This window comes from Gobio gobio, assembly GCF_949357685.1.
Source record: "Gobio gobio genome assembly, chromosome: 18".
Taxonomy (NCBI): Eukaryota; Metazoa; Chordata; class Actinopteri; order Cypriniformes; family Gobionidae; genus Gobio; species Gobio gobio.
In genome coordinates, this window is record NC_137111.1 from 18,851,124 (window position 1) to 18,867,016 (window position 15,893).

Sequence of the window (15,893 nt, forward strand, 5' to 3'; positions counted from 1 at the left end):
TAGGCTATACATACCATGAATAAACTGATATTGACGTTTCTAGAAATCTGTACACAGCTGGCAATTTGGTTGTACCTGTCCAAAAAAAGATAATTATGGGTGATATTAGATAGATAATTTCCAGCTAGTCTCATTTTTTAAATATTTTTTTTTAAATGCAGCAAAACAGATGGCCAGAAAAAGCATCTCCAGTATTTCCACATATAGCAGTGGAGCAAAAAAAAAATTGTTAATTTACAAAAACAACAAAACAAAAGGAAATGTGCCTGTAAATAAGGTATCTGTGACTCACAAAACGTAACATGGTCTTATATGATGTATGGCATTTAATTCCTTGTACAATAACAAGGTATACAAGATATATACCATCACTGTACTATGGCCCCGTCACGCAACAGATTTAAAACACCAAAGCAATGACACAAAAGTATCCAGTTACAGTCTCTTCTCAAGAGGGGAGCCCAGCATACAGCAAATGAGCTGTGAGAATGATACCCGCGTGCGTGTATGTGTGTGTGTGTGTGTGCAGTGTAATCCATATCTCTGCTAGTAGTATCTCTGGATTACTGACGTGTGTTCCCGCGCTCTTATATCTGTTCGCTCTCGCTTTACGCGCAGTTTGATGGCGTCGCCGCGCGCTCCTCTCTGCGTTCTCCGATCATCGTTCACCATCTCACGGTTTATGGACTGCGTGGACCCCATATTATGATAGAAGACTGTCGGGATTGGTTCTACAACATTTTCGCCAAAGTGTTCTGTGGAAACTGTATCTCTGCTTGAGCTCCGAACCGAGCCGTGAGAGATAAGAGAAGAAGTTTGCTGGATACAGGTGCGATCTCTCTCTAACTCCAGCTGATGATAACAGACACGGATCTGGACTGCCGGATTCCAGTAGATCATATCAGATCTAGCTCAAGGTAAGCTCAGATACACTATTATAATGATGAGGGTGATGCCGGTTAGAGTTTACTCAGTGCACGAGATCCTTACAGTGATGCTCTTTACAGAAATAGGGAAGAATGGGACTAGTTGTCACACTTTTTACTTCAGCAAATATTTCTCTGATTAGGATTGATGTGGGAAAACATCGGGATTTACAAATACACCAGAGTCTTGGATACAAAAAGCTATTTAACATTTAAATGTAATTGAGATACAGATCGTTGAACGCACGTTGACAGCGGGGCACGTTGTCACACTAAGTTGCAACCATGGGAACCTACTCTTCCATGCCACTGATTTGAGAAGAATACATTTGTTAAAAAAGTGAAAAAAAGTATTTCCAATATTAAACATGTAGCAAACATTACTGACAACAATAATGAAAAAGCATAAAATGGTGATATCAAATGGTCTGGCCAAAAACAGGTAAACTTTAAAGTTACAATCTTGAATTTAGTACAATGCACTATCCTTCTTAACAACTGTTAAAAAAACTTAGTGTTTGAAATCTATATACTTAACCACATGCTAGAGAAAAAGTACAGATCATTCAGATCAAACTTTTTACTCCTCATTGTATCATTTGCATGTTCACTTATTTTGGGCAATATGTCACTGCTGTTATTACAGCCTACTACACTTTCTTAAAATGTTTTTCTTTAACCCCTTACCAAACAACACCCCATTTAGCAAGTGGTGCATGAATGACATACCCAAAATAAAAATGCTGCTGCTCATAATTCATTCTGAATAGACACATAACCAACATATTTTTAGAAAGCCAACACTTGAGAGTTTACAGCTGAAGACTCATAATTACTCAGACTGTTATTAATATGGAGATATATAGGCTCAAACATAAAAACAAAAATATTAAGAATATATTTTTAAATGTATACAAATATTATGTGAATGTAATATAACAACTTATAACCACAACTATGCCAGTGTACAAAGAGTGCCATGCAGACTGCTGTTAACTGAAGTTGAAGTAGGTATATATGCTGAGCAGTTGAGAAACCTGAGATTGTCAAAGTTTAAATTACATTGATCTTTAGACTCTTATAAGCGCATCCGCAGATAAGAGCTGCCTGTCAGTGTCATGTTACTGCAGAGTCTTTGAGAATGTGTTCATGTTAACAAGATGCAAAATATGTCTTGTGAATATCAACATCAGCCGTTGATTGCAGAGCAGGGAGTGAACATAACCATTTATATCACAGAAATAGATAGAGTGCGGTAAGGTCTGTTTTATGACCATTTGAAACTAATTGAAAGACTAGAACTGTGCTGAAATCTTCAACCTCTGCCACCTTGATTCATAATGTCCACAGAGTACACTATGCTGCCAACACTACACGCACAAGTTTTATTTACAACACACTACATACTTTCACTCGAACACTCCTGCTGTCAGTTCGGGTCAGAAATTTGTTACAGTCCTGTAGGACCTGCTGTCTGATGATTATACCATCTGTGATATATTTTCATAAACTTTAATAGTTTTTTATTTAGTATTCAAAGCGGGCAGGGCAGGTAGTAAGGCATGAATTGACATATATTTGGCAGACTAACTATATATTAGGGGTGTAACAATATATCGTGTCACAATATATTGCAATACAAAAATGCAACAATATGTATTGTGAATAGTTCAGCCAAAATGAAAATAAGAGGAAATAAATTCAACTTTACAGAGCTCTAGTGTCAGTACTGAATGAAGAATATGTATATTGTGTAATAATTTATATTATTCAATATATAATCATTTCCACCCCCAATGTTATACCAAATGTAGCGTTTTAATCAACAGTACATGTTTTGTTAAACTTTTACCACGTATGTATCTTGTTATGTATCAAATCGTGACATGAGTGTATCATTACACCCTAATATATATATAAATAAAATACTAAGTTCTAAAATTCTGATTGGTTGGGCTGTGTTCAAAGTCTTTGTAGAAGGCTGAAAAACTTTGTCAAATCTAATTCTATATTACTACAATAATTTGCTATGTGGCTTGGCAACTGTAAACAGGTATGAACTCAATGGAATTATTGCTTTTTTCTGATTATTAATATTTAATCACTTTAAAGCAATGGAATCATTTATCATTTTGCTGTTGCCAGTGTTTAATAACAGCTGCATATTATGGAAATGCTAGCAAAGTCAGTGTTTTTATTTTATTTTAAGCTCACTATAAACTAAAGTGTTAAAATAGCTTACCAAGGACAGAAATATTCAATATCTGTATTTGCAGCACATTTAAATGAATTATCCAGGTCCAATAAAACTGAAGCTGTATTGACAGCATGTGTGGCATGCTGTCGATTACCACAAAGTAATTTAGACTAGTCCCTGAGCAAACGCTTGGACAATAATGCACTTACAATCGAACATTCTTTGACTTCTTAATCCAGTTTCTTCGTAAATATGCTTTACCTCTCTCAGGTCATTGTACTGAATAAGGGTTTGGCTTTTTCTGATTATTTGTGACAGAATACTGCATGAAACAATAGATCATATATACAATGCATGAGAATAGCTCTTTTTGTTGGGAGAGGTCACATAAAAAAATGAAAATCCTGTCATTATTCATGTTGTTCCAAACCCGCATGCTGTTATTTTTTTTTTCCCTGTGGAACAGAAGGATTACTTTTGAAGAAGTTGTTTTACACAATTATTTTGCGTACAAGGACACTGTCAAGCTCCAAAACACAAACAAACACCTTAAAATAGTCTATTTGTGCACTATATTGCAAGTGTTCTGAGGAACACGCTCAAATTTAAAGTATTCACTGAATTTTCACCTCCTCCAAAGCTCTGTGAAGTAATTCATCAAAAATATATTTTGAAATGACAATTTTTTCATTAGTGGGTAAACATTCCCTTAAAATCATGTTGGATATTGTTTCATTTCAATTGGAGAATGTATGGCAGCTATAGGGTTCATACCGTATGCTTTGTTCGATTTTTCTGAAATCTGCTTAGTTTTTTTTTCTGGGTTTGGCTGTATTGTTTAATACTTTACACCTCTGGATGGCAGGTGCATGGGGCTTTCTCTAAGGAAGATATATTTGTCCTGTGCCCTCTGTGCTTTATCTATGGTGAGCAGGGATTCTCTCGCAGCTGTGACACCCGTCAGCGGTGAATGATAGATAAGGTGCTGGTGCACAGGGGAAGTTTATGGAGCAAATGATTTGCTGCACTATGCAATATGCGAGCCACTGACTCTCCTACACAGAGACTCAATGCAAGAAGTAACAACAGACCTAAAATAGACCTTTAATGTTTGTGTGTGTGTGTGTGTGTGTGTGTGCAGCTTGTGAGGATGTGCACAATGACATATTTTCTATATCAACTAGTAGGTTAAAGGATAGGCTGTTGTTCGGTTGTTTTACGACTTGACCACCGTGACCCATCCATGTGTGCTAAAAGAGAAGTTCAGATATAGTAGCAATATGATTATCCCTGATTATTTTTAATGCGCTTGGTGTCAAAACCCATGAGACCTCCTTTAAATACCATATTTTTGCCTAATTATCATAATTTCTCCATCTCAGAGGGAATGATAATTATGTGCATTTTCCTTTATTTCTTTCTTTCTTTTTTTTGTGTGTCTAAGACAGGCTGCTCTTCTGACCATGTACTCTAGTTTCTCAACACTGCTCCATGGCAACAGGCATGACGATCCAAAAGCATGCATCTTTGGTACATCTCCTGATCTGCATTAATTGCTTTTCACACTCTAATCATATGCAACCCCCCCATGTCACAAATATGATATTTGTTGCTATAGATGTAATAAAAAGACATTTGAAACTAAAAGACAGTAAATCCTGTGGGTTGCCAGTGTAAATGATAGATCTGATATTTTCTTCTTGAGTGTGCAATCCGAGCTTGCACATTAAACAACATCTATTTTAAAACTAATGCTCTCATGTCATGCCGAAGAGCTGCTTTTGTGGTTTCTGACAGTGTGCTGGTGTGTAAAAAGGCTTGGGAGATGCTGTAAACCAGAGACATTTAAAAGTGTCTGTCCCAGCTTCAGATGAAAGTTCCTTTGGTAACTAAGATGTACATATTGTAACATTGCATTTCTCTGTGTGTGTGTGTGTGTGTGTGTGTGTGTGTGTGTGTGTTCATGTTTTTCTATCCCAGTGGGGACTTCAACCTGAATGCAAACTTACTCATGGCGACTCGTGTCATCGTGGAGACCTAAATTGAGGTCCCCATGAGGAAACAAGCTTATAAATCATACAGAATGGGACAAAAATGCAGAACGTTTTCTGTAATGGGTAGGTTTAGGGGTAGGGTTAGTGTAAGGGGAGAGAATATACAGTTTGTACAGTATAAAAACATTTACGTCTATGGAGATTCCCCACAAAGATAGTGAACCAGACGTGTGTTTGTGTGTGTGTGTGTGTGTGTTTGTGTGTGTGTGTGTGTACTTGTCTACCTATCTAACAGGGGACCTTGGTGTCGTAACACACTCACTAACAGGGGACCTCTGAGCCAAGAGGGGACATTTTTCAGGTCCCCTGTTGGTCATGCTTTAAATCATGTTAAAATCAAGTAAAAACACTAAAAAAACACTCTGGTGATTTTTTTTACTTTTGACCAAGTGGGGACCTACAAGTGTGTGTGTTTAAATCATGTGAAAATTAAGTAAAAACACTCTGGTAATTTTTTTAAAACTTATGACCAAGTGGGGACCTAAGTGTGTGTGTGTGTTTAAGGTCATACTCAGCAGCTCCCCTGTAGGCTGGAGCAGGAACTGTAAGGGCTCTTAAACACACGTCGTTCACACACACTCCTCTATTGTTTGAATGGCCTGCTGTCCCAGAGAGACTCTGCTGTTTAACAGGCTGCTTACTAAAGGAACAAGCATTACATATCTTTACTAGATACCCTGACTAGTTTCAAACTTTGCATTACATTACAATTAAATTCTACACAGAATCCAAGAAAAAAAGATTTAAAAATCTAAACAACCAGAATGTAATTAGAAGTTTTATTTTTGTATTTTTTATTTTAACATATTTTAATGACAGTAGCCTATATTCATTGAATATTATTGTATTTATCAAAATAAACAGAAAATAGTACAAACTTTACTATTCTTTTAAACAAGTGTTAAGACATTATTAAAAAAAAAAACATTTTAGCTTAAGTATTTGTATAAATAATGTGTGACTTTTGCCCCATGTAAAATGGGGTGTAAAAGGCCCACCTTACCACCTTATACATTGCCATCATAAACACACTGTAGAGATTTAGAGTTTTTATAGCAATAACTGAGTTTTAAGAGTTAAATCAAGCAGAAATAGTTCTCTAATGTATAAATTTCAGGTCCTCTTTGAATAATGATTATGTTAAACACAATGACTCGGTCCCCTGTTAGATAGTAAATCACGACACAAGTGTGTTTGAGTTGTCATTTCTTATCATCATAAACACACTGTAGAGATTTAGAGTTTTTATAGCAATAACTGAGTTTTAAGAGTTAAATCAAGCAGAAATAGTTCTCTAATGTATAAATTTCAGATCCTCTTTGAATAATGATTATGTTAAACACAATGACTCGGTCCCCTGTTAGATAGTAAATCACGACACCAGTGTGTTTGCATTGTCATTTCTTGCCATAAACACACTGTAGAGATTTAGAGTTCCCTTTCGAGGGAACTTCACACTGCGTCCACTAGGGACAGCTTTGGGAACGCCCACAGCGTGATAGCGTCTGATGCACGTATGTCAACTCAGCCAATGGCGAGAGTGAGCGTCACGGGCGGGTGACGTCACGTCCAGGAAAGGATAAATATACATCCGGTCCGATCGCACTTCAGCTTTTCTGCCTCAGCTAAGCGATCTGTGTGAAAAACTGTCTCTGTCTACCTATTGTTGTCCGTCAAAAGCACAATAAGTCTCAGTTTAAAAATGGCGAATGCATCAGTATTCAAACAGTGTACTCCTCCGTGTCCCCGTTTCCTTACGGGTGGAGATACACATGATTTGTGTGTGATGTGTTTGGGAGTGGAGCATGCTCTGTCAGCCTTCGAGGGGGCTGAGTGTGAGCATTGTGAGAAGCTGCCGCTTCGCATGCTCCGCTCCCGCCTGTCACTCTTTGAGAAGGGTGATCAGGATCGCGTTCCCTCTGGTTCTGGACCCGCTGCTGCTGAGGCACAGCGGAGAAGGACATCATGGGGTTCGCAGATGGATCTCTCGGCGGGGTTTGAGACGAGCGCGAGCGCTCTTTCTCTGCCTTCACCCGGGAGATCTGTCGCTCAATCTCTGGTGTCGGAAGCCCGCGCTGCGGCTTCTTCCGCCCAGAGTGAGAGCCCGTCGCTTCAACACTCCAGCTCTGAGGAGGTGGATGTGTTGAGCGTCGGATTGGGGGAAGATGATTCGCCATCTCTTTCCCCCGCACACGAAGAGCTGGTGGAGGTGATTACTCGCGCTGTGGCGAAGTTAAATATTGATTGGCCAGCCGAGAAACAAGGCGCTCGTCCGAAAAGCAAATTAGACGAGCGCTTTTTGACGTCAAATGTGTCACCTTCACCACGGGGTCTTCCTTTCTTTCCTGATTTACACAGTGAGCTGTGTAGATCATGGAAGAAACCATATTCATCACGTCTTTTCAGCCCTCAAGTAAAAACATACAGTGATATAAGGGGGCTGAAAGAATATGGTTATGGGGCGATGCCTAAAGTGGATCAGACGCTTGCTAGTTATCTGTCCCCTGCGTCAGCATCGTCCCTGAAGGCCCCCACGCTCCCCACTAAACCATTAAAAACAACATCAGGGCTAGTGGGGAAAGCGTACACGGCAGCAGGGCAGGCTGGTGCATGTTTGCATACAATGAGCATTTTGCAAGCGTACCAGGCTGAACTGCTGGGGGATTTGGATGGCGGCGAAACAGTGAGCCCTGAGGCAGTGCGCGAACTGCGTCGGGCCACAGATTTATCTCTGAGAGCCACCAAGGAGACCGCTAGAGCTATTGGGCGGTCTATGGCAGCCTTGGTGGCGACAGAGAGACATCTGTGGCTCAATTTATCTGATATTAAGGATAAAGACAGGGCTTTTCTCCTTGATGCGCCAGTTGAACCCGCTGGTCTGTTCGGCGACGCTGTAAATGAAGTCGTCGACAGATTTCAGGAGAATAAAAAGCAAGCGGAGGCTTTTAAAAAATATCTCCCGCGCCGCCACCAACCCTCTGGGGCTGCTGGGCGTGAGCAGCCCCAGCCGTCTAGCTCTTCGTACAGGCAGCAGCAAAAAGAGAGTGTCGCATCTCGTGCTCCACCTCAGAGATACGGTGGGCCAGGTCGGCACTCTCAGCCGAAGCCTTCTAAGCCGAAGACCGACCTGAGGGTCGTGCTTCAGGCGAAGAAGGCTTCAGGCCAAAAGAGGTCCTGACGCCAGCAGCGTCAGGTCTCCGAGGGCGCCCCCCCGCGGGGTGGATTGGTGTTCACCTCAGTATACGGTGCCCACTCCACTTCGTTGCCCTCAGGGGACCGTTCTGCCAACCCCGCCACCCTTGGTGCTTCGGGGCGCAGCGGTTTCCAGCGAGCTCGTGACTCGGCGTCCACAGGACAAGGTGTCACACTCGCAGCCTCCAAGGAGGTTAGAAACACAGCCAGATCGGTTAGGTGCTGCCAGTACGCTTCAGGCCGCCGAGATGGTTGCAGTGGAAATATCAGAGACCAGCCTCGAGAGGCTGGTTCCCTTAGTAGATTTTCTGGCAGAATGGAAACGTCTACCAAATATATCGCTATGGGTCCTGCAGACGGTAGAAAAGGGGTACAGAATTCAGTTTGGGTTCCACCCACCTCGTTTCAACGGAGTGCTGGTAACATCAGTACGTCCCGAGCAGGCTCTGATAATGGAACAGGAAGTAGAAACCTTGTTAAAAAAGGAGGCTATAGAACAGGTCCCTGTACAGAACAGAGAGTCGGGTTTTTACAGCCGGTACTTCTTAGTTCCAAAAAAGGATGGAGGGTTGCGCCCCATATTAGATCTTCGTCGTCTGAATCGTACGGTCAGGAAACTAAAATTCAAGATGCTGACGCTAAGTCAGATTGTGACCCAAATCAGATCCGAGGATTGGTTTGTCACAATAGATCTGAAGGACGCATACTTCCATGTCTCCATCCTTCCACAACACAGGAAGTTCCTGAGGTTCGCTTTCGGGGGCAAAGCGTACCAGTATCGGGTTCTTCCATTTGGTCTAGCTCTCTCACCCCGCACGTTCACGAAATGCGTAGATGCAGCTCTGGCCCCGCTCAGGCTGCAGGGCATACGCATTCTGAACTATATAGACGACTGGCTGATTCTGGCACAGTCGCAGGAGATGGCGGTTCGGCATCGAGATGTCGTCCTCGCGCATATTCAAAAGTTGGGGTTGAGACTGAACGCGAAGAAGAGTGTGCTTCCTCCAGTACAGAGGACCACTTTTCTAGGCGTGGTTTGGGATTCTGTAGCAATGCGGGCAGTGCTTTCACCCACGCGCATTGCTGCGATTCTGTCAGCTATAAAGAGAGTCAAACTAGGCCAGTCATTCACTGTCAAGCAGTTTCAAAAGTTGCTGGGGTTATTGGCAGCGGCGTCCAACGTGATTCCTTTTGGCCTGCTGTACATGAGGCCCTTACAGTGGTGGCTCAGGACCAGAGGGTTTTCCCCGAGGGGGAACCCTTTTCGTATGATCAAGATCACGCGGCGGTGTCTCCGCGCCTTGGTCATATGGAAGAAAGCCTGGTTCCTGTCCCAGGGTCCGGTGTTGGGGGCACTATGTCGTCGAGTCACCCTGACGACAGATGCCTCTCTCACGGGCTGGGGAGCGGTAATGGAAGGCCGCTCAGCTCAGGGTCTGTGGGGGGACCATCATCTTTCGTGGCACATCAACTGCCTGGAGATGATGGCAGTCTTCAATGCTTTGAAGTTCTTCCTCCCGGACCTGAGGGGCCATCATGTGTTGGTCCGTACGGACAACACATCGGTGGTTTCCTATGTAAATCGTCAGGGGGGTCTGCGTTCGCGCCCACTATGCAAACTAGCGCACCAGATCCTCCTGTGGTCTCTGGGGAAGTTACTCTCCTTGAGAGCAATCTTTATCCCGGGGGCCCAGAATATTGGAGCGGACATCCTGTCAAGACAGGGGCTGAGGCCAGGGGAATGGAGACTTCACCCCGAGGTGGTGAAGCTCATTTGGGAGATTTACGGCCAGGCGGAAGTGGATCTGTTTGCGTCTCAGAATACGACGCACTGTCCACTCTGGTTCTCGTTGACACATCCAGCTCCTCTGGGACTGGATGCCATGGTACAGACGTGGCCGAGGCGGCGTCTGTACGCATTTCCCCCAGTTGTTCTGCTCCAGGGAGTTCTGGAGAAAGTTCGCCGGGAGGGGATAAGTCTACTGCTAGTAGCTCCTTACTGGCCGAGCCGGATTTGGTTCTCGAACCTTGTAACACTGCTCGATGGCTCACCTTGGAAGATTCCGATAAGGAGGGATCTTCTATCTCAGGCGGAGGGCTCAATATTTCACCCCCGCCCAGAAATGTGGAACCTATGGGTTTGGCCGCTGAGGGGGCTGAGCTCATAGAGTCTGGTCTCTCTACTGAGGTAGTGGAGACCATTCTTAGCTCCAGAGCTCCATCCACGAGGAGACTATATGCCCTGAAGTGGAGGTTGTTCACTTCTTGGTGTCAAGAACGACGTTTAGATCCAGTCAACTGCCCTGTTGGTTCAGTGCTAGATTTTTTACAAGAGCGATTCTCCTCTGGGTTGACCCCTGCTACACTAAAGGTGTATGTTTCATCTATTTCTGCTTACCATGCCCATGTGGATGGTATTACTGTGGGGAGAGACCCGTTGGTAACTCGTTTCCTTCGTGGCACTAAGAGGCTGAGGCCTGCGGTGCGCACTAGAGTTCCTACTTGGGATTTGGCTATAGTGTTGGAAGGTTTATCTGCGGCTCCGTTCGAGCCACTTAACATCATCTCAGAAAAGTTTCTGACTCTGAAAACCATCTTCCTTCTTGCCATCTCTTCTATTAAGAGAGTAGGAGACCTTCAGGCCTTATCAATATCCCCTTCGTGCTTGGAGTTTGCACCAGGGATGGTTAAAGCTTTCCTTTACCCTAGATTAGGGTATGTTCCGAAGGTGTTAACCAATGTTCCACGGCCTATAGTGCTGCAGGCTCTCTGTCCTCCTCCATTTGTTAATCCAGACCAGGAAAGATTGAACCTTATATGTCCAGTGCGAGCACTGGATGCTTATGTCCACAGAGCTGCCCTGTGGAGGAAAGCGGATCAATTGTTTGTTTGTTTTGGACCTCAGAACAGGGGTCTCCCTGCGTCCAAACATACAATGAGCAAGTGGATAGTCGAGGCTATCTCACTGTCTTATGGGTCTTCTGATCAGCAGTGTCCCTTAGCTGTCAAAGCCCACTCTACTAGGAGTATGGCGGCCTCTAAGGCCTTAGTATCGGGGGTTTCCCTCAAAGAAGTCTGCGATGCGGCCGGTTGGTCCTCGCCTCTTACGTTTGTGAGATACTATGATCTTGACCTGGAATGTGCTCCAGGTTCTTCAGTGCTCCTGTCTTGAATGTGCCACAGTTTCACACGACAGGCATTTGGTATTATGGCGTTTTGGTATTTCGTTCCCAAAGCTGTCCCTAGTGGACGCAGTGTGAAGTTCCCTCGAAAGGGAACGTCTCAGGTTATGACTATAACCATAGTTCCCTGAGAAGGGAACGAAACACTGCGTCCCTTTGCCATACTCCCTGCATCCCTGTGATCCCTTGCTTCGGCAGTTTAGCTGAAGTGCGATCGGACCGGATGTATATTTATCCTTTCCTGGACGTGACGTCACCCGCCCGTGACGCTCACTCTCGCCATTGGCTGAGTTGACATACGTGCATCAGACGCTATCACGCTGTGGGCGTTCCCAAAGCTGTCCCTAGTGGACGCAGTGTTTCGTTCCCTTCTCAGGGAACTATGGTTATAGTCATAACCTGAGACGTTTTTATAGCAATAACTGAGTTTTAAGAGTTAAATCAAGCAGAAATATTTCTATAATGTATTAATTGCAGATCCTCTTTGAATAATGATTATGTTAAACACAATGACTCGGTCCCCTGTTAGATAGTAAATCACGACACCAGTGTGTTTAATTTGTCATTTCTTGCCATAAACACACTGTAGAGATTTAGAGTTTTTATAGCAATAACTGAGTTTTAAGAGTTAAATCAAGCAGAAATATTTCTATAATGTATTAATTGCAGATCATCTTTGAATAATGATTATGTTAAACACAATGACTCGGTCCCCTGTTAGATAGTAAATCACGACACCAGTGTGTTTGCGTTGTCATTTCTTCATCTCAAACACACTGTGGAGATTTAGAGTTTTTAAAGCAATAACTGAGTTTTAAGAGTTAAATCAAGCAGAAATATTTCTATAATGTATTAATTGCAGATCCTCTTTGAATAATGATTATGTTAAACACAATGACTCGGTCCCCTGTTAGATAGTAAATCACGACACCAGTGTGTTTGCTTTGTCATTTCTTGCCATCATAAACACACTGTGGAGATTTAGAGTTTTTATAGCAATAACTGAGTTTTAAGAGTTAAATCAAGCAGAAATATTTATTAACATTAATGTATTAACAACAATTTAATACATTAATGTTGTATATTAACAATGACTCGGTCCCCTGTTAGATAGTAAATCACGACACCAGTGTGTTTAATTTGTCATTTCTTCATCTCAAACACACTGTAGATATTCACTGTATATATTGAGATAACTCAATTTTATGGTGACTTGCATTAAAATGTTTATCCGTCTCAATTAAATTATGTGAACTGAATGACTTTTAACATTGACACTTTAGTTATTTAACCAACTGATGATTTTCAAGTCAGCAATCAACACACAACTGAGTTTTGACCTCCAAAATCTTATTATAGTGTATTTTTATGGTAAGTATTGGTGTTTTATGTTTTAAATCAAGCAGAAATCACTCTTTAAGGAAACAATTGCAGGTCACACTTTATACAGTGAACATGATTTCCTTAAATTGACTTAAGTCCCCTGTTGGATGGTAAAACACGACACCTGTTTGATTGCTTTGCCATTTCTTGCCATCACAAACACACTGTAGAGATTTTGAAGGTCAGAACTAAATTTTTTGGTGACTTGCATGAAAATCTTCATCCGTCTCAATTAAATTATGTGAACTGAATGTCTTTTAACATTGACACTTTAGTCGAAGATTTTCAACTCAACAATCAACACACAACTGAGTTTTGACCTCCAAAATCATTATACAGTGTATATTAAATTTAAATAAAAAATATAAAATTTATTTACAAAACAGTTTGACTCAAGTTTGACTCTCTACTGCTTATTCATTATTGTTTATGTTACATGGTCCATGTTTACATTACAGTATAAAATTGTTCCTAAGTTTTCCCCTTTTATATAGATGGTAATGACTAAATATCCTCGCACACCGAAATTTTCACACGTTAAAAAAAAGATCAAGCACGTTTACACACAGCCTCTGAAACTTTCCTTCCTTCATCATAAAAAAAAATCTGATCAGGTTCAGTTTTCTGCATTTTTCGCATCCATAGCAAGCATTTAAAGAGGGGTTTCAAATTTCTGTGTTATTCATTTTTGTGTTAAAATTTTGAACATAAGTTGAACAGTTTAAAAAAGAAAGTGTGAACCTTCAAATTAGCCATTATAGTTCATAAAGTTTTGCTGGCGTTTGTATCTAATTGAGAAAAGAATGAATGTAAATTGAAAGATGTCGTCATTGAACGCATTTTGTGCCAAAGCAAATAAATGATCCACAGTTTAGCCACATAGGCTGATGTGATCCCTGAGTGAAGAGTTTTGAAAAAGTGATGAGTATTCAGAAATGTGTCCTAGCAGATGTTTAAAAAACCCTGTAATATCACTATTAGTAAGGGATCACTGTATAATATCAGTCTTTAAATGTGAGATATTTAAAGTGAACCTAAAGTATACTTGCAATAGTGTGATTTTAGCACAATTAAATATACTTAATGGATGTTTCGCAAAAGCGTTGTTTAGTGATATTGCGTCCTTGTGTTTCTGCTGTACGTCATCAGCAACTGTCTAAGTTCAATTACAATACTCAAGAACACATGTACAGAGGATGCACAAAAGTACCCGGATGTTATAAGATATATGAGTATAAATAACTCCATACAGATCTATTGTTTTACAAAAATAATCTATTGTTTACAAAAGGAGAAAACGTGTGTACTTTAATGAAAACTTGGACCATGTGACATAAACTGAAGTTAACAGCAAAAAAATATACTATAATGCTGACTGTTGTTAGTGTTTTTTGTTGTATGAGTTAAAAGTGTATATGTTGGGTGAATCCTCATTGTGTTCTGGAAGAATGAGTTGATTTAAGACATCAATGAAGTGTTTTGGTAGTTTTAGCACATTTTGAACGTGAAATTAACTGCTTTGCTTTGAAAGGTGTCCTAGCGATTGTAGCTGAGAGATAGACGTCAAACAGACTCAAACAAAGACCCAGAATTCTGTGGTGTTACAGCACTGTGGCTGCTGTAAATGGCTGCTGTAAGGTTTCTTTATGAAATAACAGGAACAATGGCAAAGATATTTCTGCAAAAACTCCAAAGTAATGTTCGGTTGCAGTGAGAAAGTCACAAGAGACAACTAAAAAAACTCATGCGTGTATTTAGCCTAGTGTAGATCTGTTTGCTTACACATCCCCCAAACACCATTTACATATGAATACAGGAAAGGCCAAAGCCATTGTCTCACAGGTGAGGAACAGGCCTAACAGAGCTGTTACACCCATGTCACAGACACAAACTTCTCATCCAAACTAGAGAAAACGCTGGGATTTACCTGGGAAAATTAAATCAATGTACACTTTTTCCAATCCCTACGACACATTTTTCAATACTTGGGTCACTTTTTTAAAACTCTTCTCACACTTTTTCACACAAATTCACACAACTGAATTTCAGCTTGGCACAGCAGTTATTTTAGTGTTCAAAATGCACTAAAACTACCAAAAAGGATTCTGAGGATTCAAAAGAATCACCCAATATTTCAATATGGTAATACTGCCTAAATGTAGCAAATTGTTTTGTTTTTTTTAATTAATTTTAGTTAAGTTTTGAACATAAGTTAGGGGGCCCTATCTTGCACCCAGCGCAATTGACTTTGTACACCGACGCATGTGTCATTCCTATTTTGCACCCGCGCAAAGCGCGCTTTTCCCTCCACAGAAGCACGTCGCTAAACTAGTGAATGAACTTGCGCTACCTGGGCGGTTCAGCGCAAAAAAGGAGGCGTGTTCCGGCGCAAACAATCCCTGGTGCTATTTTGCTGTTCCATTAAACAATTGCGCCACTGACCAGAAAAAACCTAGTCTAAAGTCAGTGGCGCGTTGCGCGTTGTTCATTATGCTATTTTAAGGGCGCATGCTTGACCATAATGTATAGCGTGCACAACGCGCATACACTTTGCTCATGTAATCTACACAGATGCAACAGTTATTTTTGCAAATCATAAATTGTTACACTAAAAAAATATTAACACATGAGATGACGGAAATCATTGTGGTGTGCCACGAAGATGTGAAAAAAATAGGCATAAATCTAGCTTACAAATGATTCAGGCTAATTGTAATAATTAAGGATAAGACCTGTTTGCCCAATAGTGGCAAGACATATATGTATATAAGGACATCTGACAAATTGGTTTGTCCGTCAAGAACCAGGAAAAAAAATCGACTGAAAAACTGAAAAAACTGAAAGACTGAAAAAAAAAGACTGAAATCACCTTTACCATAATGTACAACATTACAACTTCACTTCTCTGTCTTTCACTGCTCTTACAAGAACATCAGTCTCCTCGGCTGTGAACCGCTCC

General features: G+C 41.3%; 1 protein-coding gene across 1 annotated transcript in view; it reads left to right on the forward strand.

The window, feature by feature from the left end:
• Positions 1 to 855: 855 nt before the first annotated feature.
• The window catches only part of LOC307142079 (zinc finger matrin-type protein 4), a gene marked incomplete at its 5' end in the record, with an annotated part of 217,736 nt that continues 202,698 nt past the window's right edge, over positions 856 to 15,893 (forward strand). Inside the window, 2 exon segments of the mRNA XM_079842605.1 lie at positions 856 to 910; positions 913 to 917. Coding sequence (XP_079698731.1) covers positions 856 to 910; positions 913 to 917 — 60 coding nt within the window.